The 14,884-nt window shown below is 34.7% G+C and overlaps 1 protein-coding gene across 2 annotated transcripts in view; it reads right to left on the reverse strand.

The window, feature by feature from the left end:
• Positions 1–308: 308 nt before the first annotated feature.
• The window catches only part of PNPT1 (polyribonucleotide nucleotidyltransferase 1), a 48,774-nt gene continuing 34,198 nt past the window's right edge, over positions 309–14,884 (reverse strand). For both annotated transcript variants that reach the window (XM_045446109.1, XM_045446110.1), the window contains exons 19-28: positions 10,526–10,632; positions 9,964–10,035; positions 9,809–9,872; positions 8,228–8,311; positions 7,824–7,907; positions 6,686–6,792; positions 6,554–6,609; positions 5,475–5,553; positions 1,706–1,753; positions 309–595 (exon numbers count right to left, since the gene is read on the reverse strand). In XM_045446109.1, coding sequence (XP_045302065.1) covers positions 437–595; positions 1,706–1,753; positions 5,475–5,553; positions 6,554–6,609; positions 6,686–6,792; positions 7,824–7,907; positions 8,228–8,311; positions 9,809–9,872; positions 9,964–10,035; positions 10,526–10,632 — 860 coding nt within the window. In that variant the 3' untranslated portion in view covers positions 309–436. The remainder of the gene's footprint in view (positions 596–1,705; positions 1,754–5,474; positions 5,554–6,553; positions 6,610–6,685; positions 6,793–7,823; positions 7,908–8,227; positions 8,312–9,808; positions 9,873–9,963; positions 10,036–10,525; positions 10,633–14,884) is intronic.

Raw genomic sequence — 14,884 nt, forward strand, 5'->3', positions numbered from 1 at the left:
GAATACGGCAAGTCCCGGTCTGTGAAAGTTGTAGGCAAGAACAGCACTTGTGCAGAGGTGAGCTATTACATGACCAAGGGTAAACTGTCACAACTATATACAAAGAAGGAAAAGAAGATATGTAGGAAGAGATCCATTACAGTAGCAAATGTTACCTATTACTTCTAAGGTTTAAGCTATTTTGGAATTATAGGAACTGAAGGGCAATCTTTTTAAAGATGTATATAAATGGTTTAGTTTTAATATTTATTCATTTATAACATAAATAAAAAATAGAAGTAACTCTTAAAATAAAAAAATAGACCACATAAAATGAGCATTTTAATACAAATCATTAGAATATATTTATACTATATATAAATCTATACATTAGAAGACACTACTGAAATTTTGCTCTACAGAATATCATTCTAGAATTCTCTTTAAAACAACCAAATCACTGGGAAGAATTAGATGATGACTGTGAAACAGATTCTCCCATTACAATACTACTTCTGTCATTTAGAGTTTTGACAACAGTTGTAGCTGGAGACTGTAGCACTTTACGTGAGAGCCTCATTCTTCCATCAGCTGGATCACGTCCAAAGTATTTCACCTATATTAAAGAAACAAATTTAGTTTGAAAGTTATAGTACAGTGATTGACATCCAAATTAGAAGATATTTAAATTTACATAGTGCAAATAAAACACTGATTAATGTTTTTACTTGTCTGTTGAAAGCATAGCTCAGTGCTAAGTAGAGGTATATGCTAATAAATATAATTTGGTTAAACAGTGATTATAAAAAAAGAAGAGACCAGCATTTAGCTGTCCAATTATAATCTTCTGTTAGACACATCTGTGCCTTCCAGGTCTCTACACTGGAAGAACAGTGAAAGCCATGGTCAATGATTCTAGATAAGGGATTTCTGAGCCTAATGGTGCTACAAACTATATAGGATTATGCTTGGGTCATTTACACTATTTCTCAAAAAGGACTATCACACTGGAGATTATTTGGCTTGACCTTAGACAACACAAATCAGGGGGAATTGTGGCAGTTTTAAAGTCCCTTCCGATGTTAAAAAAACAATCTTATACAGATATATCTTAGTTTTTATTCTTCTCCAGAGGCTACTTGAACAATGGGACTACAGATTGGGAATAAACTAGAAACCTTAGTTACCCGGGTCATGGATGATAGGTGTAGCTGGAATGTGGTATGGAAGAACAATAAAACAAAAGAAACAAAACCAAACCACACCAGACTGGCAATGACTTCCTTTATCCACTCATAAAAGACTATAGAAAAGGTCAAACAACATGGCTTTCATCAAACTTAAAAACTTTTAGCCTTAAGCAGTGTAGAAGCAATTAAAGTCTCAACTCCTCAAATATGACATTCGAGGCCTTCAACAGAGTTATTACATTTTCAGGGTTCTCCTGTCCTATCTGCAAATCACTGCACAGTCATCATTGACCTCATATATTTTTAAAAGCTCTAAAGGGGACTACTGTTCTAACTAAACTATAAGCTAGGGTAAAGAATTGCATCTTAAATCTTTAGTGAGTCTATTTAAGAGCAAACCTAAAGTTTAAAAAGCACAGCATATAAATAATGTAAATCACAGATGTTGCTTTGATTCTTTCAGCTTACTTAAAAAAAAAAATTCAAACTTCGGATATAATTTACAACATTAAGGGTAAAAAGTTGAATACAAGTACCTGAATTTCTTGGCCAACTTCTAATCCTAAGGCAGTAGGATGTTTAATCTGAAAGAGAACATGTTAATCTATTAGTTGTTGTATATAATTTCCTAATATCCATAGTAGTACACATTTTTTAAGTAGAAACAGCTTTATTGTTTTTTTGATTATAAAATCTATTGATAAAGACTTAATACATAAGTATTCAGATGATAGCAAAAATTACTGAAGACCTCTATACTTTTAGATCACTACTGCTAATACAAGTATTCAAATGTCTACTTAGTGTGTATTACATTTGTAAAAATGGACCTTACTGAGCTTGTCTTATAGTATGTTAATTTTTCATTCAATAATATGTTGAGGACATCTTTTTACAGTGGTGAGAATGGACATCCCTGTTTTGTTCCTGACCTTAGGGGGAAAGATCTCAGTTTTTCCCCACTGAGGATGATAATAGCATTTGTCTTTTGTATATGGCTTTTATGATCTTGAGGTATGATCCTCCTACCCCTACTTTCTTGAAGGTTTTTATCAAGAAAGGATGCTGTATTTTGTCAAATGCTTTCTCTGCATCTATTGAGAGGATCATATGGTTCTTGTCCTTTTTTTTTTATTGATGTGATGAATCATACTGATTGATTGGCGGATACTGAACCAGCCCTGCATCCCAGGTATAAATTCCACTTGGTCGTGGTGTATAATTTTTTTTAACGTATTGTTGGATCTGGTTGGCTAATATCTTGTTGAGGATTTATGCATCCATGTTCACCAGGGAAATTGGTCTATAGTTTTCTTTTGTAGTGGGGGTCTTTGTTTGGTTTTGAAATCAAGGTAATGCTGGCTTCATAGAAAGAATTTGGAAGTTTTCCTTCCATTTCTACTTTCTGGAACAGCTTTAAGAGAAGAGGTGTTGACTCTTAACTTAAATGTTTGGTAGAATTCCCCTGGAAAGCTATCTGGCCCTGGGCTCTTGTTTTTTTTGGAGATTTTTGATTACTAATTCAATTTCTTTACTGGCTATGGGTCTGTTCAAATTTTCTATTCCTGTTTCAGTTTTGGTAGTGTGTATGTTTCTAGGAATTTGTCCATTTCTTCCAGATTGCCCATTTTATTGGCATATAATTGCTCATAATATTCTCTTATTATTGTTTTTATTTCTGTGTTGGTTGTGATCTTTTTTCATTCTTGATTTTATTTATTTGGGTCCTTTTTCTTTTTGATCAAACAGGCTAGGAGTTTATCAATTTTGTTAATTCTTTTAAAGAACCAGCTTCTGGTTTCATTGATCTGTTCTGTTTTTTTGGTTTCAATAGCATTAATTTCTGCTCTAATCTTTATTATTTCCTGCCTTCTGCTGGTTTTGGGTTTTATTTGCTGTTCTTTTTCCAGCTCTTTAAGGTGTAAGGTTAGGTTGTGTATCTGAGACCTTTCTTCCTTCTTTAGGAAGGCCTGGATTGCTGTATACTTTCCTCTTATGACTGCCTTTGCTGCGTCCCAGAGGTTTTGGGTTGTAGTGTTATTTTCATTGGCTTCCATGTACTTTTTAATTTCCTCTTTAACTTCTTGGTTAGCTCATTCATTCTTTAGTAGGATGTTCTTTAGTCTCCAAGTATTTGTTACCTTTCCAAATTTTTTCTTGTGGTTGATTCTGAGTTTCATAGCATTGTGGTCTGAAAATATGCATGGTACGATCTTGATCTTTTTGTACTTGTTGAGGGCTGAGGACATCTTTTTATATCAATGTATGAAACAATAGAGTATTCAATTATGTAATTTGTTTGATATCCTAAAGATGGTCATTTAATGTTTTCAATTCTGGTGTTGTAAATGTTAATAATTACTGAATCTAGGTGTAAGGTATGTGGGTGTTCAGTGTACTGTTTTTTCAACCTTTCTGTAGGTAATTATTATTTCAACAATTGTGTATTCATTTACTCAAATTATACTCTCAAAACAAAGTCCTAATGTTGAACTTCTAGGGCCAAAGGTACTCATACACATTTACCAAACACTCTCCAAAATGTCTGCCCCAATCCTGTCAACAGTATCTGAAGTATATGAGAATGTCCATTTGTTTTACCATATATTTACCCACACTGGGAATTTTCAACTATCTGAAAGCTGAAAAATAGTAACTTAGTTTTATTTGCATTTAAAACAATTGCTATTGCTATTGCTCTTTCTTACTGATCCATATAATCCCTTTGTATATGAAACCTCTCTCATGTTATATACATTTTTTCCCCTAAGTTGCTACTTGCCTTTCAGCTTAATTTTGCCACATACTTTTTTCCCCTTAATGTTTGTTTTTGCGACAGAGTGTGAGTGTGAGCAGGGCAAGGGCAAAGAGAGAGGGAGGCAGAGGATCTGAAGCAGGTCCTGCACTATTGGCACAGAGCCTGACACGGGACTTGAACACACAAACAGTGAGATCATGACCTGAGCTGAAGTTGGACACTTAACTGAGCCACCCAGGCACCCTTCTGCCATATACTTAAAAAAAAAAAAAAAAAAAAAAAAAAAAAAGGTCAAATTTAATCAATTTATTTACATTTTTGGCTTTGATATCATGCTGAAAACTATTTCCCCAGTCCCAATATTATTAAAATATCCCAATTTTCTGCTAGTGTCATTCCTCAACCCCACTCTCCCATGCCCAGATTTTCTTTTTCTTCCCTCATCACCTTAAAATGTTTTTTTGTTTTTAACAGCTCCTCAAAGCAGATGGGATTTTGGTATTAAAAAAAGTAGACATCAGGGGCACCTGGGTGGTCAGTCCATTAAGTGTCTGACTTCGGCTCAGGTCATGATTTCACAGTTCACAATTCTGAGGCCTGCATCAGGCTCTGTGCTGACAGCTCAGAGCCTGGAGTCTGCTTCAGATTCTGTGTCTCCCTCTCTCACTGCTCCTCCCCTACTCACACACTCTCTCTTTCAAAAATATACATTTAAAAAAAAAAAAAAAAAAGAGTCGATAGCAAATCAGCTACTCCAATATGAATTATTGAATAATCTTTGTTTCTTCACAGACTGAAAATGCAACTTTTAGAATGTATTATGTTCCCATGCATATACCTGAATGACTTCTGGTCTCTATTTTCTGTTGCATAAATTGTCTATTTCTGGGTCAGTAATACAGTTTTATTCTGTATAGCTTTATATTTCAAGGTTTGGTAAACCAAATACTCCTATTCTCTGCCCCCCCATAGTTTTCTTGAATAGTTTCGTATTTTTAGCTTTATCCTGCCATGCTTGGTTGGCCAAGAAAAGTGGCAAGACAGGGCTACAACTAGATATTTGTAGTTAACTGCCATGTGTTAACTCTAGATGTAATACTCAAGAATGTTTCTATTCCATCATGAAAGAACAAATATAAACATCTGTGTTAAAGAGTATAAGAACCTTTTGTCATTTTTAGTTTTCTTTATTTAGGCTAGTATTGGAGAAAGTACACAATCCTCATCAACCCAGGTAATTTCACTATGATTATTTTAAGGCAGTTTTATATTTTTTTTTAATTTTTTTTTTTAACGTTTATTTATTTTTGAGACAGAGAGAGACAGAGCATGAATGGGGGAGGGTCAGAGAGAGAGAGGGGGAGACACAGATTCTGAAACAGGCTCCAGGCTCTGAGCTGTCAGCACAGAGCCCGACGCAGGGCTTGAACTCACAAACCGTGAGATCATGACCTGAGCCGAAGTCGGATGCTTAACCAACTGAGCCACCCAGGCGCCCCTTTAAGGCAATTTTAAAAATAATCAAGTTATTTATTTATTTTTTTTACCTTTCGTTGATCAAGTTGTGTGTTATGAAGCAGTACTGCAGTCATATTTGGATATAGTTTAACCATTACTCCAGTGTCTCTGAAAAGGAAATAAGCCTAGTTAAAATAGTAATATCTGTGTATGTACTGATAATCAAACTGATTATGTATTCATATGGGAACAAAGTAAACACACACACACAATAAAAAGTAGGATTCTCTAACTTATATTTTCAATTGAACATACAACCCATATTTAAATACTTGTGAATCAAAGTACAGAGAAAAGATAAAAAGGACAAGCTTTTAAATTGTATATTTTTCTGTATTTCTTTTCATCGTATTTCCCAAAACATTTTGAAATGACATTAAATATTTTATTATACTTTTAAGTGTTTATGTATTTATTTTGAGAAAGAGAGGGAGAGAGAATCACAGGCAGGCTCCATGCTGGCAACACAGGGGCTTGAACCTATAACCGTAAGATCATGGCCTGAGTTGAAATCAAGAGACAGACACTTAACTGACTGAGCCACTCAGGTGCCCCTCCTTTGGTTTTTATTCTTTATTATTCATTTCATATCACTTTGAACATTCAGGCTACATCTGATATAGTTTTTTTTTCTTCTTAGATAGTGGATTTTCTCATTCTGAAAATCAATCTTTTAAGCTGATGTTGAAGCTGACATTTTAAAAAATGTGCTCCTTAGGCATTAAGTAATACTATCTTTACAACAAACTAACAAGAAACTACCAGAAAAAGAAGAAAGAAAAAGGAAATATTGCTAGGTCTTTTCTGGGCCTGTTTACTATTAGAAGATTTAAATGGTGGGAAATTTGGTTTAAGAAAACAATTCAGATATAAGAATATATTAGAATATATTAGAAGAATATATTAGTACAATCGCAGAAACTTACTGAATCAAACTGAAATCTTACTGAAAACAAACTAGTATAGAAAATAAAATATACCTTAAAAATAATTAATGATTCTATGGTAATTGACATAAAATCTAAATACCTTATACTTTCAAAGTACATAATGCAAATGTGAAGTTAATGTGCACTTATAAATCTTATAAAAACCAGAAAAGCATTACCTGATTTCAGTTATTGTGGCAGTATACACTGCTCCAAATTCTAGTTGGTGCTCTTGCTGTAAATGCAAAATAAGTCATAAGATTAATAAACAGCAACAGAAAAGAAAAAAGTATTATAAGATCTATACTTACATCATCTCTGCAGATTTCAGTAATGAAGTCTCTTGCTTCATGCATAGCACTGGGTGTTGGTGCAAATACAGAAAATGTTTCTTCATCCACCTGACTAATAGTTACTCCTTTTAAAAAGATAATTTAACATATTAAAGTTAACTTGCTCATGTGAGGGGTGCCTGGGTGGTCAGTCAGTTGAGTGTCTGACTCTTGGTTCTGGCTTAGGTCATGATCTCATGGTTTGTGAGTTGGGGCCCCACACTGGACTTTGTGCTGACACCACAGAACCTGCTTGGGATTCTCTCTCCCTCTTTCTCAAAATAAATAAATAAGCTTAAAAAAAAAGTAGATGTGACAGCAAGGGATTGACCTGTAAATAGCTGGGCAGGGTTGTGTTGTATTTAGTCACTGCTTTAGGAATGATAGGATTCATTCACCAATAAATACATATTGCACACCTGCTATGTATCAGACATTGTGCTAAGCCCTAAGGAAACAACAGTGAGTCACTGTTCCTGTGCCCTTGGAGCCTACAGTTTGGCAGGAGAAAGCATATATAAGTTCTAGTTTTGGAAGGTTTGGCTTTGCTCTCTTAATTATGAGTAGAAACTATACTATAATGTTTTCCTCACCTTTTCTTCTTTCTCTTACCCTTTAGAGTGATGAACAGACGGGTAAGGGATGAAATTATGTCAGTTTATCAACTAAAAAGCTGGTTAAGGCAACTCTGCTTCTCATTTTCCCTCAATAACTTCAAAGCTGGTAAGTACTAGGTAACTTAGATTGTTTCCAGAAAAAACAAAGTATACTATTTCTATACATACTCTTTAAATAAAATAGCTTAAATAAGACTAAGTGAAAAACAGAATAGAAGATTACAGCAAAATCCTCTAAAGTTGAAAACTAAACATTTTTCTAAATGTTCAATTTTAAAATGTTGCAAAGAAACTGATGAATTCTAGGTGATCCTTCTTGAATACAGTTAAGGATGAATGCTGATTTATTAAGAGGCATACAGAAAACGTAAAGACATGTCAATGTTACATTCTTTTCTCTTGTTCTTTTCTTAAACATATTTTTGGAGCATCACAATAGAGATGAAATGGACCCTTACATGGCCTAGCATTAAAACCCCCAAACTTCATACAACTCTCACCTGTTTCAGCCTGAAGCTTTTTTAAGTGATATCCACCTGGTCCAACAAATTTTGCCCTTTTTGATAATGGAACCTGAATAGTTTCTGAAATGTAGTACAGACAAAATCATAAATAACTCAAATATGTATATGAATATAAAACATGTCTTGATCAGTCAAGATTTTTTTTTGACTTAGACACATGTAAAAATATTTCATGTAAAATAGAAAAATAGTTATTTGACTAAAGTTTTTGAAAGTTCTAATGTCTAAAAATATCTCCCCAAATTTAAAGCATTTTCACTATGGAAGTATTTATAATATTTCTGTTTTATGTATGGAGTTAAAGGAAATTTAAAAGTAATAACATACTTTTATATATTAATGTTTACCTTATCATGGAATAAATAATTTTAATGCGTTACCTACAACAGGCCCATTTTCTTTTCTAGATGCTCGAGGTTTTGAAATAGTTTTGTTCATAATCTGTAAGATCTCCTTCTTTGCCACTACAAGAGATAAAAACATGATAAAAATTATAACTACAGTTGACCTTGAACAACTATAGACTAGGGACATCTACCCCTGCTTAGAAAATTCGTGTCTAACTTTTGATTCCCCAAAACTTAACTACTAATAGCCTATGTTGCCTGGAAGCCTTATCCATAACAAAAAAGTTAAGTAATACATTTTGTAGGTTATATATATTATACACTGTATTTTTACAAAGAAGTAAGCTAGAGAAAAGGAAATGTCATTAAGAAAACCATAGGATGGGGTGCCTGGGTGTCAGTTGAGCATCCGACTCTTGATTTTGGCTCAGGTCATGATCTCATCATGGTCCATGAGTTCAAGCCCCAGGTTGAGCTCTATGCTGACAACATGGAGACTGCTTGGGATTCTCTCTCTTGCTCTCTCTGCCCCCCTCCCTCTAAATAAATAAAAAACATTAAAAAAATTAAAAAAAAGAAAACCATAAGGAACAGAAAATACATTTACAATACTGTATGTTTGTTTATTGAAAAATATTTGTACACAGGCATATCAGGTAGCTTAGCTAGGATGGGGGCTCCCTGTAGAATGGCAGAGCTTCATAGCCTGATTGCCTAGGCTCAGTAGTGGCAACCTCTGGGTGGCCTGCAGGTAGCAACAGTTGTGTGGAGACAAAGTATAGCTGCCTTATCTGCCTGGGCATGTACCACAGTCCCATGGCCATTCACCTGACACCTGTGGCCACTTGTGAGTGCACTGGTCTCCAGGGGTTCCTTGAGGCCAAGGTGCCATGGTGGGGAGTGGGTCCCTCCCCAACCCCACAAGCACTGAAGACTTTGTGCAGGGACTCCTATGCAGTGCTGTCCTGCCCTCTGGGCATGCTCCTCCTTCAGCTGAGGCTTCTGCCAGCCAGCCCTGGGTGCTTAACAGGACCACCCTCTCAGCACATTGGGTGATCTTCAGCCCAGCACAATTATGGGCCCCCTGGGGGGCTGCTGATGGCCTCAGAAGGCCTCTCAGGATAGTCAAGAGTATAGCAGGCATGACCTTTGTGTGAGATGCCTTTAGTTGGTTGGATGGAGACTGGGATGGGCAGTAGAAAATAAATGCCTTTGCTGTAAACTTAAAAAAAAAAAAAAAAAATCCACATATAAGTGGACCCATGCAGTTTGAGCACATTGTTCAAAGGTCAACCGTATATAAAATAAATGAGATCAGATATAGCAGCATTCTTAGTTTTTCCAGAGTAAAACCCAAATTCTTTAACTTAATAAACAAAGCTTTTCATATCCTAATTACCTTTACAAGTCTACTTATAATCCCCCTTGTCCATAAATCCTATAAAAATTGAATTTTCTCTGGTCTCTCATAAAGGTTGTTACAAGAAATTTCATTTTCTAAAGTGGTATTTTATAAACAAACCCATTTTTAATAATAAGTTTAATGGGAATTATAGTTGCCATGAACAAATGAACAATGATGGAAAGAGAATCAGGCACACTGGGTTAGCTTACCTGAGGCTTGTTGAATGGCCTCCATTACAATTTTTATTGGTATTCCGGGTAATTTAATATCAGCCTAAGATGGAAAAGCCAAAAAATGATATAAATACTACTTCATGACATTATTTAAGTATTATACAGGTGAAACAAAATAGGTTTTAAAATACCTGTAATGCAGTTATTCCCTTATTAGTGCCAGCTATTTTGAAATCCATGTCACCATTGTAATCTTCGATTCCCTGAAAGAATTTAATAAAGTATGATACGGTTTTAAACAAAAATAAAATTCACCCAGTTACTGTAGAAGAATTAAAAAAAAAAGCTTTAGAAGTAAACCATGTCTTCTGAGACTAAAAACAAAGAAGTGTCTTCTACATTAACTACTGCTTCTCATTTGTGACTTTAAGTTGTAACTATTTCATCACAAAATCACTTTAAAATCATGTTCCTCACATAAATGCATAAGGATTCATTTACAATCACCCTAAAGTGAGCCATTATGAATATTTATAGTGTAATATATATATATATATATTTACTATATATATATATATATATATTTACTCACATCCTATAAAATTCAAGGCTAGTATTCAGAAGAAGAAAGTAAGCACAAGGACCTTTATTTCTCAAGTAATTATTATTCTTCTAAACATACAATGTTTATAAACTGTTTATAAAAATGCACAATCTTCACTCTTAAATATTTGAAAATGTGGATATACTTGCCAGAATATCTGTCAGCAATCGATAATCTTCTATTTCATCCTTGTCAGGATTGTTTTTAGTGACCAATCCTATTGCCACACCTGCGACAGCAGATGAAATTGGAACTCCTATAGTTGAGAAAAAGAGCTTGTGTGTAATGTGTATATCAGCCTAACACACATATCTATCATACTCTTGACATTTATTTTAATGTAGGTGAATAGTGTTTTAAATTGACAATCACCAGAAGTAAGTTGGAGAGGTCATCTGACTACCTCATTTCTTTTTAAGCATACGATAAAAGCCCCTTAAGACAATTCTAACAGGTAATTACTGTTCTCAGCAAAAACTTCTATAAACATAGCAACCTTAACTCCTAACAGAATCCATCCATCTTTTTGCTTTTGGTGTGTTTATCTTTTTTTTTTTGAAAAGTAACCATGTATTTGGTAAATTCTTCTAGCTTGAACCCCTCAGTTTACCTTTCCATGAAAGCCATCATGAGGTTTTGTGTATCCTCCCAGAAAATTTCTGTGCCCAAATATGAATTGTAGTGTAATCTTCTTTACTTATGGAAGCATACTGAATGCTCTCACTATCCTGCACCTTGTTTTTTTCACTTAATAACATACCCTGGATATTGACACATAATGCCACACAAAGCTCCACCTTCTTCTTTTGAATGGCTGCAGAGTACTCCCCCCATAGGTTTATAGGCCACATAACAGAAGTGGGATTACTGAGTCAAAGGGTGTGTGGGTTTACATTTATTATAATTCTGTCAAACTGCCTTCCAAAGAGTGTAGCATTTTATATTTTTACTGGCAGTATTTGAGGTTCTACATTCTTAATTCCCATCCAATCTCCTGACCTTTGTTCAGATAAAGGGTAAAAATGTAGCTTATTGTTTTTAATTTGACTTGTTTTTATGAGAAGGGCTAAACTTCTTTTGAATGTTTATAGGAAATATAAAAATAGATTATTTCCTAGTCAGTTGACTTTGTTTATTGTGATTTATTTTCCTGTACAGAATTTTAAATTTATATGCAATGATGGTTCCTGGATTCTGCCTAAAATGGTTTTTCCTAAGATTTTGATAAAATCTTCAATGTTTCATTTTTATATAAGCATTAAAAAAAAAATTTTTTTTAATGTTTATTTATTTTTGAGACAGAGAGAGACAGAGCACGAGTGGGGGAGGGGCAGAGAGCGAGGGAGACAACAGAATCTGAAACAGGCTCCAGGCTCTGAGCTGTCAGCACAGAGCCTGATGCGGGGCACGAACCCACGAACCGTGAGATCATGACCTGAGCTGAAGTTGGATGCTTAACCAACTGAGCCACCCAGGCACCCCAAGCATTTTTTTTTTTTTTTTAATCACTTGGAATTTATTATAAAGGAGTGTGGCAGGGGGGCAGGGGAATCTCATTTCATATTCTCTAAGTAATGTCACTTATGCCCATGGTTTTTAATCATCACCTATAATGCTGATGACCTAAAAAATCCCTCTCGCCTGCCTACTTCTCTTTGCTAAAGCCTTACATCTGTATACCCAATAATCTGCCTTGGACATCTCTTGCTAAATGTCCCAAAAGCACCTTAAATATATATATGTATATTCAAAATGTAATTACCCCCAATAAATCCTTTTTGTCTTGCCTTTCTTATCTTGGTTGAATGCAACTAAGACATTTATGCCAGAATCAACAGTTCTTTCCTCATGTCCTATATCCCATGAAGTCACAAAGATCTGATAGTTTATCCTTTAAATATTTTTTTTTAGAAAGTTGTCCTTCCCCCTAAATACTGAAACATCCATTGCTACTCCTTTAGTCCAAGTTCACATTATTTCTTGCTCTGACAGCATTCTCCCTGTCTAGTTTCCCAAATTTTAGTGTCTCCCCCCAGCTCTCATTCTCTCCTACTTCATCCTCCAGGGCTAACATCTAAGCTGGGAAAAACTACCAAAAAGAAAAAAAAAAAAATCAGATTAAAAAAAAATCAAATTCAAATCAAATCTACATAAAATTCTCTGAGTTCCCCATTATCTCCTTTCAAGAAATTTTTATACATTTCTATGGTCAAAAAGGTTAGGGAAATAGTATATATCCTATTTCTAGAGATTCAGAATTCATACTAGCATATTAAAGTTTCTTTAACTCATATTAAATAAACCTGCTTAACCCTGCTCAAATGTACTTTAGAACAGAAAAATTTTCAATAATCAATATCCAGCAGGAACACTAGTTCATAGAACGCAATACGGAGTTGTTAAATACTAGCTTTAATTTCAAAATCCTTAGCATAACAATAACCTTTAAAATCTGGTCCCAATTTAGTATTTTTTTCAAATACATTTCAGAAACACGCTATACTGCTTTCTAACTTTATACACGTTGTTCCCTTCAAATGAAATATGGTCCCTGCTCCTAATGACAGATCAAAAACTACTCAACCTTTGGAACAAGATGAAATGTAGCTGTCTCTATGAAGCAAATTTTCTTCAATCTAATTCTTCATCCATATTGTACATATTTATGCCTTTTACCTATTTGTATTATCTTTCTGATTTGTTAGTGTCTTTGGATTTTTCACACCTGTAAGATTTAAAAAAAATAGGTACCATTTGTATCTCTGGAGCACAGGACAGTGCCTGATATAGGGCGTGGCAAGCACTCAGGTTTTGAGTTGAATTGTATACACTTTGTTGGCTTTTCCCACAGGACTTGACATTCCTTCTTGTCAAATTAAATTTTTTTCAATCCTGTTTTTTACATTTTTTAGAGATCAAAATTGTCATTTAACATATCGGTTACCTACTCCTTTTTAGCAGTATCATTTTTATCAGCAGGCCAGTTTTCTCAGTTCAGTAACAAAAACATTGAAAGGGACAGGGTTTAGAATGAAGTATCCTCAAGCATTCCACTTGAGGTCTCATTCCAACATACTGATCTGATTCTCTTATCTCCTCTGCTCATCCTTCCACCAGTTATGAAGCTGCACCTATCATCCACCTCAATTTCTGCATCATTTACAGAAAGATCATAAACTGTGTATCTCTAGATACATAGCATAAGCAACATTCCCCACACCCCCTGCTCCAAATCTAGTACTATTTTTGAAAAATGGAACATTAGTTTACTATGACATGTTTTAAGTCAGTCCCTTCTGGTCCCTTCTCTTCACAGTCCCCTTCCTTCCTAAAAACACTTATACACCTTTCTTTTCATAATCTATTTAAGAGTCTTCCACAGTCAAGTTCACTGAGTTATGCTTTACAGAAAATACTTTCCTTTCTTTCAAAATTAAAAGCTTTTTGTGTCCTTGGTATACCACGTTCTGATTTTTCAAATACTGCCAACATAGGTCAGTTTTCTCATCCTGAAGATCGTCTTTTTAGGTTGGGTTTTTGTCTAGACCAAAAGATCTGAATTCATTTAATGCAGTTAAAGGCTCTCTCTTTTTACTTTATCTTTCAGTTCACCTTTTTGAGAATATGTTGTGTTTTCCAATATGAAATTGGAAGACTGATGAATTCAGGACCCACAAGGACAAGGACTTCATTTTGTTCATCTTTGTGTCCCAAGGGCTTAGATTAGTACTTGGCACAGGAGTGACATATAGTAAAGATTTGTTGAATGAATGCATGACGGTGAAAACAGCAACCTTAAATATCAGATTCTGTTTTCCTTCCACTAAACACAACTGAAAATTGCCTTTAGCATTTTTTTTTTTTTTTTTTTGCTTTGGCTTAAGTTTTCATCTTTCTAGATAATGTTATTACATATTCACACCATTCTTTCATCTCATTCTTGGTTATGGTATCCTTTCTATCCATTTCTCTGTACTATAAATGTGTGAACTTAGAGGGAACTCCTTGTATGGCCTCTTGAGTATCTTTAGGTTCCTTTTTCTTCTGAATGGCATCATTGGTGGGATGCAGGAATTGTTTTCAGAGCCTCTTAACATGTTGACTCTTTCCCTTTTGGTGTTTTAGACCCAGAGATTATACTGAACCACCTGCAGTCTTCCTTCCTAAAATCCTGTGTACCCTTCTATGGGTGGTATTGTTCTTCTTTTATCTTGCATAAATTGACTAGAAGATTACATGGTTACTTTCTTTTATGGGTCCTAAATACTTCTGCTTGGTGATCCAAACTTCCTTAGTGAATGGAATCAACTGCAGACCTCTTTACCTTTTGGAAGGTGAGAAAGCTCACTGCATCCCCAAGGCAAGTAAATAATTTCAGTGTTCTGCTTTTTGCCAAAGATAAGAATTCTAGTAGATATCTGTATAGTTGAAGGTGTACTTTGATCTTGCTCTAGTTTAGTTTGGTAATCTGTAATCTGACTTCTCCAAGTCTTAGTAAAACCCATTTT

Source organism: Leopardus geoffroyi, chromosome A3, assembly GCF_018350155.1.
Source record: "Leopardus geoffroyi isolate Oge1 chromosome A3, O.geoffroyi_Oge1_pat1.0, whole genome shotgun sequence".
NCBI lineage: Eukaryota > Metazoa > Chordata > Mammalia > Carnivora > Felidae > Leopardus > Leopardus geoffroyi.